Here is a 20,170-nt window from a genome sequence, read left to right on the forward strand (position 1 = left end):
ACACTTCACTCAACTGGAGAGCTGCATCCGCGGCCTTCGTTAAGCACCTCAGTTCATCACACGGCCTTCGTTAAGCAAACCTCCACTGGAGGAACACAAGGTGTGTACACAGATTGCTAAGGAGGTCTTAAATGAATGCAGAGAGAAAAACAGCTCATGTCACAGGAGCTCTGGATCAGTGCTTCTGGGGCCTGTGTGAACCCTCAAAGTCTCAGAGTGTATTCCACATCCGGAACACCCTGTCCCCTGTCTCACCAGCAACCTTCAAGAACAGGAGATGAACCCTGAAGTGTATTTATCACATCACGGATAGGCAGGGTTAACCAATGTTTAAAACAATGAGCAGGTAAATCCACAAGCATACATTTTGTGAATAAGAAAAGGGTGTTTTCTTATTCGGGGTCACAGCTAGAAAGCAAAGCACATCGTCTGACGCCACAGTGGGAAGAATTTGTGAGACACTGTATGAAACGGACTTATCAAAGGAGGAGAGTGGAAATAAAACTGCTGCTGAAACATTAAAAGGGGGGTTTTCAGGGCCACGTAACGCTACATGAACTGGCTGGGGTTTACCATGTCTTGTTCGCAGAATGCTTTATCTGCAGCAAAGCCCAGAGCTGTGGGCATGTGCAGACACACCCTGCCTTGAGCTGCTTGCTCGTGGCCACTGCTCTGCTCCAGGAGTCTCCAGGAAATCGCGTAGGTGCACATACATACATATGAAACAACAGCAGATCAGGAGGCGCATGACATACCTGTGATACTGTGATGGTGCTTCCCAACCCCTGAAGGCAAAAAAGAACGGCTTTTACAGTATCTGACTCTCCAGTCCCCTCCACACCCCCTCCCCACAGACAAAGACAAACATTTCAACCTGAATGGAGGTTTTCATCTTTCATCTCCTAGATACAGGCATTGTGAGCTGCAGTGCTCACGGACAGCATCACCTCTGCTTTCCTTTGCAGAAGTGCCACACAGAGGCCTGCCACTTTAAAATGGACACGCCCCAGAGCCCCCAGAGCACAGAGCCGGGGTCCGGTTTTCCGACAGAACTGGAGGATCTGTCTTCTGAGTGACGGCCCGCTGCGGGTCTCGCCCAGGGCAGAGGGCTCTGCGTCAGGGCTGCCCCTTTTATTTTGGCTTGGAGCCTGAGTAGTTTAAGGTGATCAGAAGGCTCCCTGTGTGATGCCTGGAGGGAGGGGTGGCACAGGCAAGAGAGGTGCTGGTGCCATTCAGGACCAGCATGGAGGCAAGAGCCCAGCTGCTGGCCGTTGAGAATATCTAGGGGGACACGTCGTGCTTGACCTGTGTCCCCCGAAATTCAGCTGGTTTTCCTGCATCAGCTACTTGATCGTTTTCGTTACAGTTTGGGTTTTTTTCTCCAATTGGCCTGGCGGTGGAGGGAAAGCACTGTATCTGAATGTCAATTGTCATGAAAGGCCCAGCATCCTGGAAATGTCCCCTGGCCACACGAGGAAATTTCCAGTGACGCGAAAGAAGACCTCATAGCTCTGGGGCCCAGACTCTCCGTGGAGAAGAACAGTGGCTATGCGCTTCCTGCAGCAACAAGCGAGTGGAGGTTCCTCGTGCTGGGGAAAGGACTTGCTCACCTTAAAGTTCACATCCCCCGCCCTGGGCGACTGTGTGAGGCCCCCAGCCCATACACCCCCCCACGGGTGAAGCTCCATGAGCAACTACATAAGGGGTCTTGGGTCTAGGGAGCAGAGCCCCCTTAGCAAGCTACACGGCCTTAACATTCTTGGCTTCTGTCTACTTTCCAAAAGAAAGATTTTGCATGTCATAAAACTGTGCTTCTTGGACTCGGCTGAAGGAAGACGAGCAAAATGGCGGCAGGTGGGATGGAGAGGAAAGGCAGGGGGGCCCCAGCGCGTCTGTAGGTCTCTCTCTTGGACCACGGCTCGCCCCCTGCTCTGCACGGCTGCCCGGGGCGAGTCGTGAAGCGGTCCTGCCTGCGGGCCCACCTCCTGCCCTCCTGACGCCGAAGCCCAATAGCCAGGTTCTCTGGGTCAACCCAGGGTGGCGCCGCCTACCTGTGACACTGTGATGCTGCACTTCTTGGCCAGCTCCTCTTTGGCTTCTTCGCTGGGGTACGGGTTGCTGAGGTGGGAGTAGAAATACTCGTTCAAGATTTCCGTCGCTTGCTTGCTGAAGTTCCGTCTTTTCCGTCTGAACAGAAGAAAACCCCACATAAAACAGAGGCCTGGGATATTAGCTACAGGAAACCGGAAAGATTGATCAATGACCAGATCTATGCTTTTGCTTATAAAAATTGGCACATCTTTAATGGTGATGCTCTAGGTTTACGGGTCTGAATAAAAACCTTTTTCTGTGATAAAGCCAAAGTTTAGGATTGATATTCCCTTTTCTAGCACGACCTGCTGCCTCATCGCATGATAACAATGAAGGAAGGCCGCGGTCAAGATCCCCTTTCTGCACCTGCAAAGTGCTTTTGTTTTTTTTGCAGCGCCCCAGCTGAGCTGGTCAGTGTCCAGCACGCCCAGCTGGGGGTCGACAGCTGACCGCAGAGCATCGGGCTCGTCTCCCGCAGTCCTCCTGCGGAGCTGCAGCCAGTCGGCGCGATCTGAGGCGTGTCGATGGAGCTGTAGCAGGCCTGCTGGGGGGCGGGGGGGGGCATCTTGGTGCATTATAGAAATTACTCCACGCACAGCTGAGCACTGCTCCCAGCGCACCCGATCCCCAGAGTGCCCCATTGTTACTAACTACACTAACTAGGGGCTGGTCTGGCTCCTTCCCCAGAGCTCTACTTATCTTGTTATTGAGCGTTCGCTTATTTTGCCTTGTTTACCTTCCCTCACGCGAATAATGTGCTCCAAATGTGCTTCTGCCCGATTTACCTTTCAGAAAGTTGCTAGAGCTCTCCAAAGACATCCACCAACTGTTTGTAATTACTGTAATCCAGCGCACCTGCGGATGACCTTCTTCCTGCCGAAATTACTTCATTCTTAGCTCATTTTGACTTTAACTGCTTTCAGGTGCGCGGCTAGATTGACTTAACGAAGGCGGCGCCGCTAAGTGTGATGAGCTTTGTCGAGCACGACCGCGCTGAGGCGCTCTTGCTGGCTGGAGTCTCTCCAGCCCGGGCCGCTGATGTTGTGGGCCGTACAAACACGTGCATCTCAGTCCTGTGGGCCGCCATCCTGTACAACCCTAGCTCTAGACGCGCCGAGGAAAGCCCAGTTTTAATACGCGGGCTTTTCCCTTCCTCCGCAAGCGAGAATTGGCATGGTGGGAAATTCTTTTTTTTTATTTTTAATGCATTTTTTTAGATCCTGGATAAGTCCCCCCGTTAATAATAAAGAATTACTCCACTAATCATCGCTTTAGTGATAATTTGTGCCTATGCAGCACCACTAATCAAATTTCTGCCTGCTGTTTCAGTCTACTTCACACCAAAGTGCTTTTCAGAATGAAAGACACTGTACCCCACTGGTCTCCTGAAAGATCTGTGCAAGCCGGCAATTTGTTGGATAAGCAGCAAGCGCAAAAACACCTACTGTACTGCAGTCGAGGGGTGAGCTTTTCACACCCGTGTCTGCTGAGCCCTGCACACGCACACACCGACACACGTTCGTTCAAGAGGCTTGTGGTCGATAAGCCACTTAAATGCTTGTGCCAAGGTGGAGTCTAGAATGGCTCACTTCTTCTTGCACTCCCTAATAGCGAGATAATCATGTTGTCTTAGTTGGCTATATGCGAGGCTTCTAAAATGTGGTCACTTCTTACATGGGCTACGTCACTAAAACCCAAATGTATTCGGTCCCCACTCAGTGGTGCACACATGTGCCCACATGGATACTTAACTACAGTTCCCTTTAGTTAATTACTGCCATGCCAGGCAGCGTGCATTACCATGGAGTACAGGAAACTGAAACCCCATAGATCCAGGCTGGCGTACAGTACCCCGGGCAGGACCAGGATCGGCAACTCTTCCGGGACCTGATCGCCCTCGGCGGGACCCCAGTCCAAACCCTCAAGCCAACCACACATTTACACGTGCGCCCGCTGGGGTACAGCTCTGCTTCCTGTGCAGCGCCGCCCGCCGTGGCCAGACCGGCCCCAAGCCTGACCGTGGCAGCGGAGACACGGATCACGGGCGAGGGGCTCGGGAGGGATTTGGCTCGCGCCAGGGCAGGCCAAATGCGCCACGGCAGAGTCTCACGGTGTCGCGTCTTTGCCCTCTGGTGTTGCGCGGCCGGGCGCGAGGAGGCGCGGGGGGAGAGCGCACCTGGCGTCCAGGAAGCGGGAGCGCAGGATCATCACGGCCTCGCAGGTGCTCTGCTTCAGCTGCATCTGGATGGAGCTGAACTTGCGGTGGATGATGCCCACCATGCGCTCGATCTCCTTGGGCGAGATGGGCCGGGTGCGCGACTGCTCCCGCAGCAGGTTCATCACGTGGGTGGTGAACTCGTTGCAAGCCTGCAGAGGAGGGGGCGACAACAAGCAGCACAGTGCAAACACGTCAGACTTCTGGTGGCGCGGGCCGGCGGAGAGGAGAGGCTGAGCTGCGGGATTGGAGCTGCTTGTCGGCCACTGGCCGGCCCCGGGTGTCAAAATCTCAGCGTGTCGGCAGAGATCTGCTACCTGTGGCCCTGGGGCCCCGCCGCCGAGAGGTTCTGCGTTTGCATTCTCGAACAGGAACAGTAGATACTCCACGCTGAGGGCGTGCACAAAATAAATCGTTCGGCATAAAAACAGTGCAAACCAAGGGCCTACTGGTGGGGGGACATCAGAGCAAATGAACCCATTAAAAATAAAATATAGCGATGATGCCTTTCCACGCGTTCGGTCCAGTGGCGCAATATTTATATTAAGCGCCGCTGTGCATTCAAGCACCACGTCCACACAAAAAAATTACGGCAGCCCTAATGCTCAAATGCACGCCTGTGTTTTTGGGGGGTTTAATTGGTGTCCTGAATCAGTGTGGTGGAAGGATGGAAATAACCAGAGAGCCTTAATGATAAACTCAGTGTGTGATTTCCTTGTTCTGCTGGCCCCATCTGTGTTTGTACTCAGTGTGATGCTGCGCACTGCAGAAGCCCCCTGCCTCTACAAAAACACAAACCGACACATCCCTGGATTTCTGCGACTGCTTAACATTTCACAACTTAATAGGCGAAGTCATCTATGAATGCAAATGCCGATTTGCAATTTGGCATTAGCCCAGCATTCAGAGAATTTAAACAGCTTTTCGTTAAACCAGTAGTTCATACATGATTAATTAGAACATCTCATTTATGTAGTGCACACTTTAGCTCATTACTCTAAGTAAAATTCGTTAAGTATTTACATTTAGATAATTAAAATCTGGATACACCCTTAAGAAAGATGCATTCACTCCAGGCAAAGTGTATTTTTTTTTCTAGAGCACAAGAAGTAAATTAGTCTAATTTACAAGCCTGCCTGCTTTAGTTGTGCTGTGTTAGAGCTGGACCAGAGCTCTCTGACCGTTCGTCACAACTGAAGTCGGAGTTCGGGCATATTTATCCACGCTTCCTGTTTGTATGCAAAACTTTAAATTCATTCAAATATCTTTTTTTCCATCATCTTATTTAATGCATCTGCATTCACCCTGAAGACACTCTTGCACCCGAGAGGAGAGCATGTTTCTCTTCACTATGCAGTGTGAAGGGAAGGGAGACAACTGGAATTCGTAATACACTAGTTGCTCTGAGGGCTGGTCAGCACAGCCTGTCCTGTGTGTGCTGCGTCCTCATGCCTGTGTATGCGTGTGCAGGGTTATCTCATCCTCGTAGTTTGTATTATTAACTTTATTTATACCCCTCCATGTCATTTCCTTTATTGTGCATTTTTATCAATGTACAATGATCCACTAATTTAATTTTCATTTACTTGCAAAAGCCATAAAAGCAATTTTAATGAGTTTGCAGAGAAACTGTATTAAGGCCATTAAACGAGCTTTCAGATGAGCTAAGCATGACAGGTGCTATACACTGTGTCTCATTAATACTGAAAAGACAGATCAATATGTCTAATGCGAACTTTGAACCCATATTGCATTTATAATGGATTTTAAAGACATTTAGAAATTAATCCAATACTTCTAACCTTAATCACATTTGGTTTCACCGCTAGAGCTGATTTGTGGTTTGGGTTTTTTGACTTGCTCACATTTTACATAATTTTTTTTCTGAGCTGGCATTGCCTACTATTAAATCAAATGCATTTATTAATTTACAGAACATCATCTGAATTTCCACTCTGTGTTAATGAGAGTCGACTGGTGAGCTTATTTTGTTCTTTTGCAGGGAATCAACACTTTTTTGCTGATGACCCACATTTAAAAGAATCCGTTCAAATACATTAGGCTTTTTCATTCAGAAATGCACGTGGCTTTATAAAACCAGTGGCCGTTTGGAGAAAAACAAGTTAGTCAGAATTTAAACATTAAAACCCAAAGCCTGTACTTGTGAAATTTAATGCGCAGCCTGTTTCGTTTTTTTTTTCTTAATGTGTTAGGCTCAGCAACTTTGATTATGTGTTTAAAGATTTCATAGACGGGAAAAAAATGAATTAGAGAAAATGGTATATTCCATAAATCTGTCGCGTTCAGACTCGGAAGATGGGAGATCTATCGTTGTTTACATGAGCACTCAAAAACCCTCTTTGCTGTTTCACTATCTGAGCAGACCTGAGGATAATTTTGAGCACCCTTATTCCCTTGGCTGAATTTTAATGAAGCATTTTACACCACCGAGGTATCCAGCCTCGTGCATCAGGCACCTATCCGTCTCCACCCAGGGATTATCCCTAAAAATAGGCTCCAGGCGGAGCTGTCACAGGGAAATGCGCCTCCCTGCCATGAAACACTGCCCTGAACTCCAGAAGACGGCTAATATTCCAGGTAGCCAGGGCCTCAAGAGCTTGTCTTGTAGCGACACTGGAATCTAGGTATCATAAAAAAGATGATGTGAAAATTGCTTGTAATAACACGATAATAACCGGTCTATGACACTTGTATCTGGGTGTTCCTAGGTAACTACCGTGTCGTTACAGGGGAAGCCCCTGTATGTGGGAGTCTGGCGGCGGTAGCTCTCACCTGCTCGTACTTCTCCAGCTCGGTGTGGTAGATCTGCCGGATCTGCGTGAGCTTGGCCCTGTAGTCGGAGTGCTCGATGGAGTTGTCGGCAGTGCCCCCCGAGGCGGCGGCGGCGGCGGCGGCGGCCGCAGACCCGCCCCCCTTCTCCGGCCCCGACACGCCCTCGGCCAGCAGCATGTTGTCCAGCCGCATCAGCTGGGGGTCTGGGGGGTCCTCCTCCTGGGCCCCCCGGATGCTGAGGCCTGCAAGGCAACCAGAAAGAGACGCGGGCGTGAGGGGAGGGAGGGGGCTCGGCAGCGCCCCCTTGTGGGCAGAGCCCAACCCACCGCGCACACAGAGAAAACCCGGCCCCAGGGTTCGGAGCCGAAAGTGCATCTTGCTCATGTCATTCCCCAACACAGCTTCAATACCTTGCGTGGCAAATTAGGAACCAACCCCGCCAAACGCTTTCCTCCGTGTAAAGCCGCTTGGCGATTTCACAGTATTTCCCTGCTGCTCCCTTGACTCAGTAACCTCATCCCTGGCATGTCACCGGTACCACTTAGTGTTGTACTGTGCCATACCGTGGTAAGGATTTATAAGACTGCCAGGGCTGATGTTTCTGTTAAACACGGCAGCTTGGCATCAGTGCCGTTGGATTATCCCGGACCTGTTATTTTGTGTTTGTTTCTCACAATGGCACCAAGCCAGCCTGAGTGAAATGACCAGAAGCCCAATAAAAATGCCCCCCCTCCTTCAGGCACCTCTGAGCCACGCATCAGAGCACATGACCATAAAAGGACGCCTCACTGAAGAAGTGAAGTGCAGTATTCCAGCGACCAATTGATTCTGGGGGCGGCACTGTGCGAGGTTTAGGAGAGCTCTGCACTTGCCTTTGGAGTGAAAGTATTCTACTCGTAACACGCTCATACACACCCGTCCCAATTAACATCTCTGCAGCGACTCGAAATCAGGCGTGCCCCCTCCGGTTAGACACGGCCCCCGCGGGCACAGAGCTGGCACCTCGCGTCTCGCCGCCGCGTTCCTGTCGCCAGCGCGGAGCCTGTGTGTATTTACACAGTGCAGTGCACACCGTGTGTACACACACAGGCTTACATGACAGCAACATCTATAAGCTGCCAAATGTTCAGCTAAGATGTGGCATTTCTATTTTCTGAGAGGATGCTAACCAGAGAGAATATCCGCCACGTTGTTTTTATTCTGCACTGTGCCTCGCAGCTCGGCGGTGAGATGGAGCTGAATTCCTCTTGTTCCGCCTCGGCTGGGGGAGTTTATTTCTACCAGGAAGGTGGTTTTCATCCCGACTTGCTCTTGCGAGAAACACGCGAAGCCCGACCTCACCCGATCACAGAATACACCCGCCGGGTCACGTCTGGCTGCATTTCTGATCACACGTATGCAACGTGTTTCCCAATTAGGTCGCCCTGAATGATTCTGAAGACTGACCCTGGGAGAAAAAAATTTATTTGCACTGCTTTTGTCAGCAGGTTATTACTACAAGCAGAGATATTTTCTACGATCTGAGTACCTCCAGTGTGGGGTGACATTGAAGGCCCACAAACTGTCAGACACCAGCATCTGCAGTCAAAATCCTACCATGTGCACTAATTCTCAGGGGCTGTATCTTGCTAGAGATTCATGCAGAGGAAAACAAGGTATCCACATTGCAAAAAAGATCTTAATCAGTCGGTAATCACAACATCCAGTTCATTGTGCCAGTGCTTTAGGAAAAACCCCAGAAACAGACACTATTACATTGTTGAACGTTGCCTCTGGCTCTGTTATCGGGCCCTGCATTTCTTTTTTTGCATAGCTTTCGACAAACCCTAATTAGCCATCTTTCAAGGCACAGTGCACCTGCCCAGGCAGACAGTGCCAGAGTCAACGTGCGCCGAAAACGGGCGCAGCGAGAGGCCAATAAATAAATTGCAGGTCAAAATTATTACAGAGCTCGTTTCCAAATAAGCTCGCATTGTGCGGGGACACAAAGGGGGCAGACGCGGAAAAGTACCCCGCGCCCACTCACGCGCTCCGATTACAAGGGCTGTTTGAGTTCGATAATCCGACGGCAATTCAGGGGATTTTCAACAGCTCATTAAGGTGTCATTAATATATGGTGAGCCCGTGAATTATAGATGAGGTTAGGAACCTGCACTGGCTCTATTGTGCAATAACCTACAACCAGAGAGGCTGTGCCGGGGCACTGAATATTTGACCAGAGGGCGCCAGAGCAGAGCAGTGCCACAGCTTCAGGTGTTGAGCAGAGTCGGCACCATTGGAATCACCTGGTTGGTCAGAGAACCACCTGAGGGGCCAGCCCTGTTGAAAATGTCAGCATCCGCACACGACACGACATGGTGAGCACTTCGGCCTCCTGTAAAAGCGAGAATCGCCCGGTCACCCTGCGCGCTCAGAATGCCAAAGAGAGAGAGGCACAACTTCCGCCTTCTCCGAGAATAAATGAAAAATCCCCACGTCACAAGGCTTTAAATACGTTAAAAGTATCTGGGCCCAGCCCGTCTAGGCTGGTCGGCCATCTTGGACGAAGGAGACGATAGCAGGAAGGCCTTTCGGTGGAAAACCAGCCGATACAGCAGCCGGGGGGGGGTATATAGTCCAAATGGTCAACGAGAGAAGAGTGATAGAATTAAAATCTGAGAGCGGGCGCTAGCCCCTCTGCCTTTCCTCCTCCAGAGCTCCCCAGGTGGCTGGGCGGCTGTGCGCACGTTCCTCGCGTCAGGTATATTAAATCTAACACCCAGCCGCGCTGCACATGTCCGGGCCAGCCGGCTTGTCACTTTCTCTTGACTCGCTCTCTATTGAGGAAAAATGCAGCGGTGGGAATTTACAGAGCTTTTCAGTTAAATGGACATAAATCACGGGTTTCATTCAAACCAAATAATCACAGGCCATAAAGAGCTACTTGTCTCTTACCATATATTACAGAGAAGTTCCTGTGAGCAATAATGCAGCCATTCATGGCGAAGAAAAACAGAGCGAGACATTATCGAGTGACATGTAATCCTGTTAGGGAGCTGACGTGTGGAGTGGGGCTGACATTTTTATCATACATGTCCATTTCTATTTAGGAATCAGCGGAATAAAAATGATTACTCCGCCGCCCAAACCCCTGCTTCCTGAAAGAGCCCGCTGGGGTCTGTTTGTGCCAGAACATTAGTTAAGAGACATTCATAACTAACGGATTCGGGAGCACTCCCCCGACCTGCAGCAACCTGAAGAGAATCCGCAAGCAGACTCCACTCCTGCTGCTCCTCTGCCCTCAGAAGAAGCCGACTTCCTTGGGCCTGTAGAGGCAGGGGCTCGTTCTGCTGGGGCCGCTGACCGTGTGGTTTATCTACCTTTTTCAAATAATAATAATACTAATAATAAACTTTATTTTATTTAGTGCCTTTAAAGGTGGCTTCTCAAAGCGCTTTACAGAACAACAACAACGATAAAAAAAAATACAATAAAAATGTCATCCCAACCCTCATGTTCTGTTACTGCAAATTGCTTAATTGAATAGAATAATTAATGAATTGTTTTTTTACCAATTAAGGTTTGCTAGATGTACAGAGACAGCAGATCATCATTAGTGCGAATGAAGGACTACTATCGGGTGTTTTTTTAAAGGGAGTGCGAATATTACAAAGGGGCCTTGTGTTAAGACATCAATCCAGATCACTTGGCTGTGCTCCTAACTTTTTCCAGACAAACAATGTTTCCCTTTGAGCCCCTTGCGTTTTGGAAATTTGATTTCTTGGGTTTCCCTGCCTGAGGTTTTCTTTCTGCTCACATACCTTCTTAGGTACATGAAAGAGAACACAGAAAAGCCACCGAATTGGCCATTTTGGTCACTTCCAGGCCAGCAGAAATTTCAGTCACCGAAACGATACTGCAGTGCCAGACCAGGGTCGATTCTGTACCGCAGCTGGCATGAGCTCCAGAACATTCAGAGACCCGTCAGCACATCTCCATCTCTTCCTTTACAGATTTCAGACTCCGAAAGAAAATGAAAAGAATTTTTAAAAAAAGACTGCACGCATCCGGTCAAACAGGGCGATTTGCAGAGGTCTGAGACTTCAGTGACGTTGCACTAAAAGGCCCTTGCTAAAAATCCGTCTGGAAAGCAGCCTGGACAGGTCGGGCGATAACAAAACCCCATCGTGCAAAATCACCCCACCTTCCTTCCGGTGCAGTACTGTTGAAGGCAGCAGCGGTACCCCAGTCGTGCCCTGACAGAGCAGCCCCCCCAGTGCCCACCCCCCCCCACACACACACACACACACACACACACACACACACACACACACACACACACACACACACACACACACACACACACACACACGCTTCCAGTTCAGTGGGATTAGTTGACCTTTACTCTGCAGCTTGTTCGCTCACATAACTGGAGCGCAGCGAGGGAGCCGGGCCACAGAGACCCCGCTGGGCTCGTGCGGTCCGAGACGCCGGCCTGTCCTGGAGGCAGGGGCGAAGAGGAGCTTATGCCGTCCTGCACTGTCAGGCACGGGGGAAAGAAAAGACAATCAAACTGCTTTTATTGCCCTGAGGCCTTGCGCTCCATCGAAGACAAAAGCTTTGCAGCGCAGAAAGAACATGTTCCTTATTGTTTTTTCCCCAATTTGCATCGAAAGAGAATGGGAGTCAACGTATGCATGTATCTTTTCATCAATAATTGCCAGGACGCGTGTTAACAGGGCAGGCTCAGGTGTTAAGGACAAAATCAGGCGTGACAAACGGGCAAACCAGCTCGTGTTCTCAAATTCTGTTGTGGGAAAAAATCAAGAATTTGATATCATTTTATAATCATCGAATATATTCAGATTTAGTTATCGTTTTGTCGGTGTTTTCCACATCCACCCCTCTCTCGCCTTTTGCAACGTTACCTGATAGACTTCGCCCTCTTCCACGCATTTTCATCTCCGAGTGCGGATCTCAGTATCCAGAGGGAAATATCCACACACTCGGCACCTAATTGCATTGATCCACTGTGCCTCCAAACGCAAGCTAATCGAAGCTGAATTCATCCCCATTCGTATATGCAAAGGTCATCTCTCCTAAACTGGGTGACGATCCCAGAATTACGATGCGCTGTCGCAGATACGAGAGCACAGGTGCGTTTTAAAAACGCAGGAACGGGGATTTTCAATCCTGCATAATACAACAGTTGGCGGAATCATGCATCATCCGATAGATATCAAGTGGAATAGGCTGAATTAAAATTCTCACCACAGGCTCCTTTCTCTGTAAGATACAGTATGTCTGCTTTCACATTGTTTTTCAAAAGGGTCCAGTGTCAGAGGACTAACATTTTGTAGGCACAAGAGATCACTGCATGAACGCCTTTTGTTCTGCGAAACAAAAACATTAAAATTCTCTTTCATTGATGTCCTTTAAGTCTTTTTTTAAGCTTGGCCTACATCCACATGGCGCCATGAAGCTGAGAAAGTGCCTCAAGGCTCATCCTAACATGTACAGTAATTAACACGCCATTAACACATTAATACACATTAGCTATTCCCAAAGTTAATGGCAGAATAATTACCATACCTGATACCGTGTCAGGATGAGCAGGAGGCTGCTTAAAAAAATATAGTGCAACAAATAAACTCTTAAGCTCTGGGCCAAGAATGACATTTTGGCAGTGCTGCTTCCGGGTGAAACAGCAGGAGATCTATATTGTGTAAATGACATCTACCCATCCAGCAAAACAAGCTTCGAGTTCTGGGAAATACCTGTCTTTGCATGTATTCACACAAGCTGGACCGAGTTTGCCTTAAGTTCAGCACTTAAGATAATTAAAACTCGGCGGGTTTGTCAATAAGGTTGTGGACTGCAGCTCTTTGGTTCGGGACTCGTTCGGTAGCGCGTCTCGTAGACAAGTCCACGGGGAACGCTGAACGAAAACTCGGGGACCAGCCCGAGGTCTCTGCAAGATGGGTGCCCCGAAACCTCAGCGCTCAGGAGGAGGAGGATCTCACAGGGGACTCCACCGCCTGGCTTCGGGTAATGGGACACAGGCTCCCCGCTGGCACCCCGAGACCCAGTAGCAAGTACCAGGTGCTCGACGTTGAAAGGCACTGGCCTGCAGGAGCCAACAGGGATTGTCCCGGGTTCGAGGCTCCAGTTTCAGGGGCGCACCGGGCTCAGTCGGTGGGAACACTACGGTGGACAACCAGGCCGAGGCCCAGAGGAATTGTGGGGCGACAACCCCTGGGGCTGCAGGGGTCCACAGAGGCCCAGCCAGGGGCGCGGAGTGGCTCCGTTCTGCTGGCTTACACAGTTTGGAGCAGAAGTCCGCCAAGTGGCGTCAGGAGGGACTGTGCTGGCGGTGGTCCCGCAGGGGCTGGAAACTGTACTTTTCAGAACTCTGCTCTATGAACTTCCTCTCCCTCTCCTCTCTGTTAAACGCATATTTCAAATGAGCTTCTGACCACGGATTTGGAGCGTTAACAGGGATTATGAAGACGTTTTCGAATCACAAAATTAAAGAGAGTAGGGCCGGTACTATTTACCGATTTCTGTAGAAGCACTTCAGGAAGCAAGTTTGCCACATCCATGCGAGACGCGTCAGTTGCAATGAACTCCTGAGTTAATTAGCCTGGTCAGCAATGAAGCCGTCCTCCAGCACAGACTCAGAAGGCTCTGTTACATTTGCATCGTCAGAGCTTGTCCGTGAAAAAGGAGCAGGGAGCCGAGAGAGACACGTCCTGGGGATGAGGGCTCTGTCAGATCAGGTAGCCTCTCTGCAATACTGATTCACTCTGAGTCCCGGCACGCAGAGGGCCTGACAAGCAATGCGCGTGTGTGTGGGGAAACACACTTGCAGGGATAAGATAACCGAAACAAACATCTTGTAGACATTTCGCCAAGCGCACCAAAATTAATCACTGCCCTGTTAGAAGCCTGACGTTTGTGGAAAGTGACACGTGAAGGGGCAGTCCGGAGGGGGGCCTGAGGAGCGCCCGGTAAACAAGGCCTGCTGTGGCCGAGACGCCCCGAGAGCCCCAAGTCCGAGCAGGCGGGGGGCCAGGGGGCCAGGCGGCAGAGATGACCGCTACTGGGGCCAGGTTTGACCGGGAAGACCTAATGAGCTCTGTGGGCACTGGCTGCGATCTGCACAGGCATTCTTGTCTCGCTTCTGTGCGTCCGTTTTTCAATATTCCACTCATTTACAAAGCATGGTCTCCTTTCTCAACCTGCAGAGTATTCTCAGGCCAGTACTGTACCGGGCGTTCCCTGTGCCGTCCCTCTCTGCCCTTTGCCTTGCTCCTGCCAAGACCTCACCTCGTTCCAGCCCACTGTCCTCGGATCCCAGCCACAGTAAGCGTTTAACAGGGCACTTTGCACAGATCTCCAGGGTGAGGTGATAAGAAACTGATAACCGAACAACACCTTTAAGTCATAAATCCCCGACGTTGCCACTCTTCATTGGCAGTAGGGCTGAGTCCTGGGGGGGCTCATCGCCAACGTTCTCCCATGGTTCACCTCTGCCCGGGCTGTTTGTTCTCTCCAGCTCTGCCAGGCTTCACCACAGGGTGGGTTTCTTACAAGGATGCCCGCCCGCTCTCTGCCAAGACCGTTGCCCACCTCGCCCACCCCCCACCCCCCCTCTGCCACGGGCCCAGCGTCAGAGGAGAGCTTCCGGAAAAAATAAATTATGCATCGACATATATACCGCGATTCCGTTTTTTAAAACCCTCCACTTTTCACACGGTTTCCAATTAATCAGAACAGTTGCACCTTATCATTCCCCCACCCTGCCAGGGCAAATCTTCAAACGAGCCCTTATAAATCATCCGGCAGCGCTTCCGAAGAAGACAGGCCACAGCGCAGGAGGCAGCCCTTCAAGTAACATTCACAGGAGCATTTCAATAATATCGGCCCTACATTTTTATAACTGCGGAGCTGTCAAAGGAGCAGCTGCTCAAGCAGAACCTTTTTCCTTTCGCCCTGGATGCACTTTTGTTTTTTTTTAAACAGGTGACATCTGACTGCTCTGAGACGATGGCCTAATTGTATTCGGGTTTATTTATTTGATCTTATTTTTCTCCAGCTTTATTAGGCAGCAGACTCTCTGTTGACGGCAAAGGTGCTGTGATTTTCTATTCAGACCTCAGGCAAGTAATGCAAATGCAGCACAGAAAACCACTCATGAAATACCCACAGGCTACTAATCTCTCCTACACTCGTCCCCGGACTTTTCAGAGCACCCTAATTAGACGGCAGAGATTGCAGAAAACCAGGTCAGGCAGCCTAGCAGGTCTTGTACAAATGTACATTCATGCAGACATTTAGCCGCAGAAATCTGCAAACTGCAGCCTCCTGGAAGCATCTGTGAGTGTTGGGCACAGCTCTGCGAGGGCGAAGGCCGCCCTGATCCCGAGGAGCCGGCTAGCCTCGTCGTGAGGGGCTGCCGAGTCTTGCGAGTTGGCGTGTCTACGAGCTGTAAAGTAACACAGCAGACCGGGGTTCGGTGCCGGATGAATTACTCCTGGCACTGGCATGCCCACTAGAGAGGTGACAGTCCATCATTTAGATTTTGTTTGGGTGTACCCACAGACTCGGCGGTGCAGCCCAGAGGGGCTGGAGATGAGAAGCCCCCTACTGCGGTGTAATCCGTAAGTCACAATTCGACAATCCGCTCTCACATGGATTAACATGGCCTGGGGTTCTGGAACAAACACAGAGGCCACGGATTGCACTCCCGACCACAACAAAAGGATCCACCGTCGACCCTGAATGAAAGATTTGTAGAATATGTGGGTTTCCCCTGCTTAGAGGAAGGCACCACGCGTATCGGGTCGAAAGGGGGTGTGTTCTGTGCGGTCCAGCTCCGTGCAGCGCCGGTGGGGCTCGGGCCTGTCTCGGGCCTGTCTCGGGCCTGTCTCGGGCCTGTCTCGGGCGCAGAAATCACCGCGGCGGTGGCGCCAGCGAGTGACAGAAGCAGGGCAGGGGAGAGAAGGGGCCAGAGAGCCCACTCTCTGCACTGGCCGCCTGTTTTCCCCCGGACAGCTTTTAAATCTGGAGCGGATACCGTTAATAATGAATTAAGACCGTTAACCTAACCAGATACCGCTCTCTGGTCGTCACGCGGCGCTCAGGCCGCCGGAGGAGGGCGGGAACACGCTGCACGTCTGCGCTGTAAACAGAGTGCGCTCGGCCATCAGTGGCTGAGCCCGGATGTGCGCCATATTTGTGTTCTTCCCAGTCCCTTCCTTCAGGATTCGCAGACTCCCAGACAGGAAGCCACTGACAAACACAGAGCAGGAGCCAGGATATCAGTGGAACTGCTCCGGTTTAACGAACCCAAGAGGGGAAGGAGTTAATTCCGTAATTACTGTAATTAACAGTTGCCAATTTAATTGGAATGGAGCACATTAACATGGGTAACATTTGCCAGCGAACGCAGTATGAACCTTTACTGCAGAGGTTTCGTTCACACACATCTAATGGAGCCCTTCCCCACTCCACTCTGTTGTCAAAATGCTGACACAACAGCGGTGGGTTCAGACAGAGGGACCTGTCAGCAATCAGACAAAGACCGGCTAATTAGGTGCCAGGTTAATGAGAGCACAGGCGCTTGACAGCGTTTTGTTACTGTATCTGAACAATTAATGATCACTTAAACATTGCACAGAACTTTTTTTTTTTTCTTCTTCGGGTTTCAACGCACACCTCGCCACACACACAAGCCAGCCCTTCTCTGTGATCATTTCAGAACGGATTAACATTCCTTTTAAGAGAACACCCCTCACCGGGCTTATTTTTTTTTGTGCTGGCCAAGACATGAAACGGGATGTCTTGCATTTCACAAAGGTCTACCTTCACAGTTGCTTGGGAGTCTTAATGCATCATGCAGAAAGAATCTGTGTTGTTTGCTGAAAATACAAATTCTTTATAATCCCTGACCCACATAAGACCTAATAAAATGTTGCTGTTATATGTTATGGCTTAAGACAACACACCGAAAAAGACTAAACCATCCAGTTAAAAGGCAGTCCATAATCCCCCACACCCAATTTTTTCCTTTCAGGGTAACGGACACATGTCTTAAGTGTTCATTCAATGCACAGTATCATCTTTCTGAATGCGTTAGTGAAATTCCATACTGCTAACAAAAGCATGGCCTTTTGAAATTTCACGGGACTAAAACTAGAGTTTTAGACTGAGAGCTTTGATTTCTCTCCAGAAGCACAGCTCTCCAATTTTAAAGGCTACTGCTCTCCCATTATATTTACAATCCACTTATTGTACCTGTGACAGGACTTGCACTGTGCAAATCATCAGCTGTTTTTCCATTCTGTTGAGATCTTTTCCTAGTTTGTTTTTTACTTACTGTGCAGTTTGTGAAGACCCAGTGATATGAATCACAATCCTAATCACGAAAAATCAAGGAACATAATAATGATTCAGGATTAAAAGAAATAAATGTATTGGTATTTAAAACAAGAGTCCCACACCTGAGTGACACACAGCAGCCCCAGTGCATCACAGCAATTACATTCCTGGTCGAATTAAGGGGGGCTTTAAAGACTAGACCGAATAGGACCAGTGGGACATTCACCCAGGACACTGGTATAACATCCCAGGAAATTACATAAATGTCATGAAAAATGAATAAAAAATGTCTTCCAGGAAGATCGCACAAATAAGTTAACATTTTTTCAGATGAGATTAATTTTTACTGTTCTGTGCCAATTTCAGAATCGTAACCCAGGATTTCACCTGCTTTTTATTATCAGTATCATGAGCTACAGTCTACTGTACGCAGTGCTTCGTCACGACAACAGAAAGCTGTTCGTGCCTCCCTAAGCTACACAGGGTTTTTTATTTTCTGCCGAGAACAAGAGCTCAGTGCAGTAAATATCACGCTGCCCAGAAACACTGCCAGTCCTGCACAACCTCCCTAAGAAAACCTGAGAAAACAGAAATAAAGTGAGAGGGGAAGATTGGCAGGGATCTCCGCCTACTTCAAATAACTTTTAACAGCCAGGGCACAGATTAAAACAGAGTGATGATGAAATCATTATTTCAATAATGCAATAACATCCCCCCTTGCTTTTCAACCCTTTTAAATAAAAGCAGGACTGCAGAGACCCCCTGGGAATTTTGTAGCCTGCCAGCAGCACAGTGAAAGGAACCCGGAGACGTGGTGGTTCTCTCTCAACAGCTCCAGGGTTCAGATGACGAGCAAAAACTGGCATTTTGTAAATTAAAAAATAAAATCCTTCAGCAAATATTGGGATGGGAATTTAAAAGGATATTTACTTTAATGAGAAAGCGCTTAAATGCAGGCAGGCTTTCTCATTTCCGATTCAGGGACACAGAACGTTTTAACACATAAGGGTCTCAGTTCTGCAGATTTGACTGAAGTCCGCTAAGAGAGATCCCCCCCGAAACTGCAGTGAAATTCAAGGCTCTTAATGTGAACAGGAACTGGTACACGGAGCAAGTACAAGCCATGAAAGATCACGCTAGGCTGTCTTTCTCTTGGCCCTGCGTTTGCACGGGTGAAAACAGAAAGCACTTCACACAAAAGCATCAAGATGTGGGAGAGAAGGAGGGGGGGGCTACGCAGCAAATCTCCGTTTGTAAGGAAGGGTTCATAAGCAGAATGAGCGCGCGGCCCAGGTCCAGTCCTTGCAGATCTGTTGGCCTGGCCAGGGAGAGCAGGGAGCCTGCATGCTGCGCACAGGGCTGCAGGAGCCCATTGTCTGAAGTGCTCCAGTATAAAGCACCATGTTCAGAGCTAGTAAAACAAGTCAATAAATACGCCTGCGAAGCCCAAGCTGTCTCGTACGCTTTCCTCAATGAAAACAGAGGTGAGCTGCTTATTTTCTGCTGCACACTATAAGATGACAGCGGCATTATGACTGCTCATACATTCTGACTATCATTTGCCACAAGCTATATCTGTCAGCGTTAAATAAGCCTGCATTATAAATGTAAACAAAACTCCCACATCTCCAGAAAGAGCCGTCCAGCTCTGCGCCTGCTGATCGACTCTCTATTCTCCTGCGGGAGACGGCGGCTTCCCTTGCCCCTGGACGAGAGGAGAAGGTTCGCCCTGCCCTGTTTGCGGTTTAAATGGGAAGGTGATGACACTGTCGCATCTTAATGGAAACGCCATTAAGCGGGCAAACAGTGCGCTGGAGAAAAAAAAAATCTGTTCTCTGATTACAGGTCTCTCTCCCGGGGTCAAGGCAAGTGGAGCCGCTAACGAGTATTTTCTTTTCACGAACTGACGCACCAGAAAAGCAAATATTTTAGCAACTGCTGCCTCTTTTATCTCGTCTCCCGCTCCGTATCGTTTGCAGTCACAGATGTAGGCAGATCTTGAAGCGGTCCTTAATAATGCGTATTAAAATCACCGGGAGGAACCGCTCGACTTTGCAGGATACGCCATAACCTATCAGTATATGGAATCTTAAATGGGCACTTTCCACATCAAAATCTTTTACAATCCCTTAAGCACCGAGATCCTTGTCTTTTAATCACAGCGCAAGGCCATTTTTAAGGGACAAATATATGCCTACCCTGCTCATTTTTGGGTACCACACTGCATTATGCATTAGATTTCCACTTTTATCCTCCACACACAAATACGTGTATATACAGAGAGATAAATGTACACACAGACGCTGGTTTCCGTATGTCACAGAAGAAAGGGTTTGGGGAGAGGTGACTGATGTTCTTTTCACTGGCGGTGCTACTGTGTCTGGGCCATGTCACTTACAAAGCCTACATGGGCTTGGTAACTGATGTCGAGCACCAAAAACAAAATGAAATGTTTTAAACATGTGTCCGCTTTAGACTCACAAAGCGGATATATGGTACTTTAAAACACAGGCCTGCAATCTGCCAGCACAGCACAGACTGTGGTGTTGCAGAGTGCAGGACTGGGCTAGACTTACCAGTGAGCTCCCATTACAGGAGGCTGTTTACACGCAGTGTATTCAAAGGCAGACTTGGACAAAATGGATAAGCCAAGCACTTTCAAATCTATACCCCTGTGGATCTGACCAATTAGCAGCATGCTTACAGCAA

At 49.3% G+C, this 20,170-nt stretch overlaps 1 protein-coding gene across 4 annotated transcripts in view; it reads right to left on the reverse strand.

Annotated features, from left to right (window-relative positions):
- Window positions 1–20,170, reverse strand: part of pbx3b (pre-B-cell leukemia homeobox 3b) — a 91,468-nt gene that overhangs the window by 15,667 nt on the left and 55,631 nt on the right. For 2 of the 4 annotated variants that reach the window (XM_088614553.1, XM_088614555.1), the window contains exons 3-6: window positions 7,100–7,341; window positions 4,268–4,458; window positions 2,052–2,187; window positions 756–785 (exon numbers count right to left, since the gene is read on the reverse strand). In XM_088614553.1, the coding sequence (XP_088470679.1) occupies window positions 756–785; window positions 2,052–2,187; window positions 4,268–4,458; window positions 7,100–7,341 (599 nt within the window). The remainder of the gene's footprint in view (window positions 1–755; window positions 786–2,051; window positions 2,188–4,267; window positions 4,459–7,099; window positions 7,342–20,170) is intronic. The other 2 variants (XM_088614554.1, XM_088614557.1) reach the window with 1 other exon arrangement.

This window comes from Lepisosteus platostomus, chromosome 21 (genome assembly GCF_059453375.1).
Source record: "Lepisosteus platostomus isolate fLepPlt1 chromosome 21, fLepPlt1.hap1, whole genome shotgun sequence".
Lineage (NCBI taxonomy): Eukaryota > Metazoa > Chordata > Actinopteri > Semionotiformes > Lepisosteidae > Lepisosteus > Lepisosteus platostomus.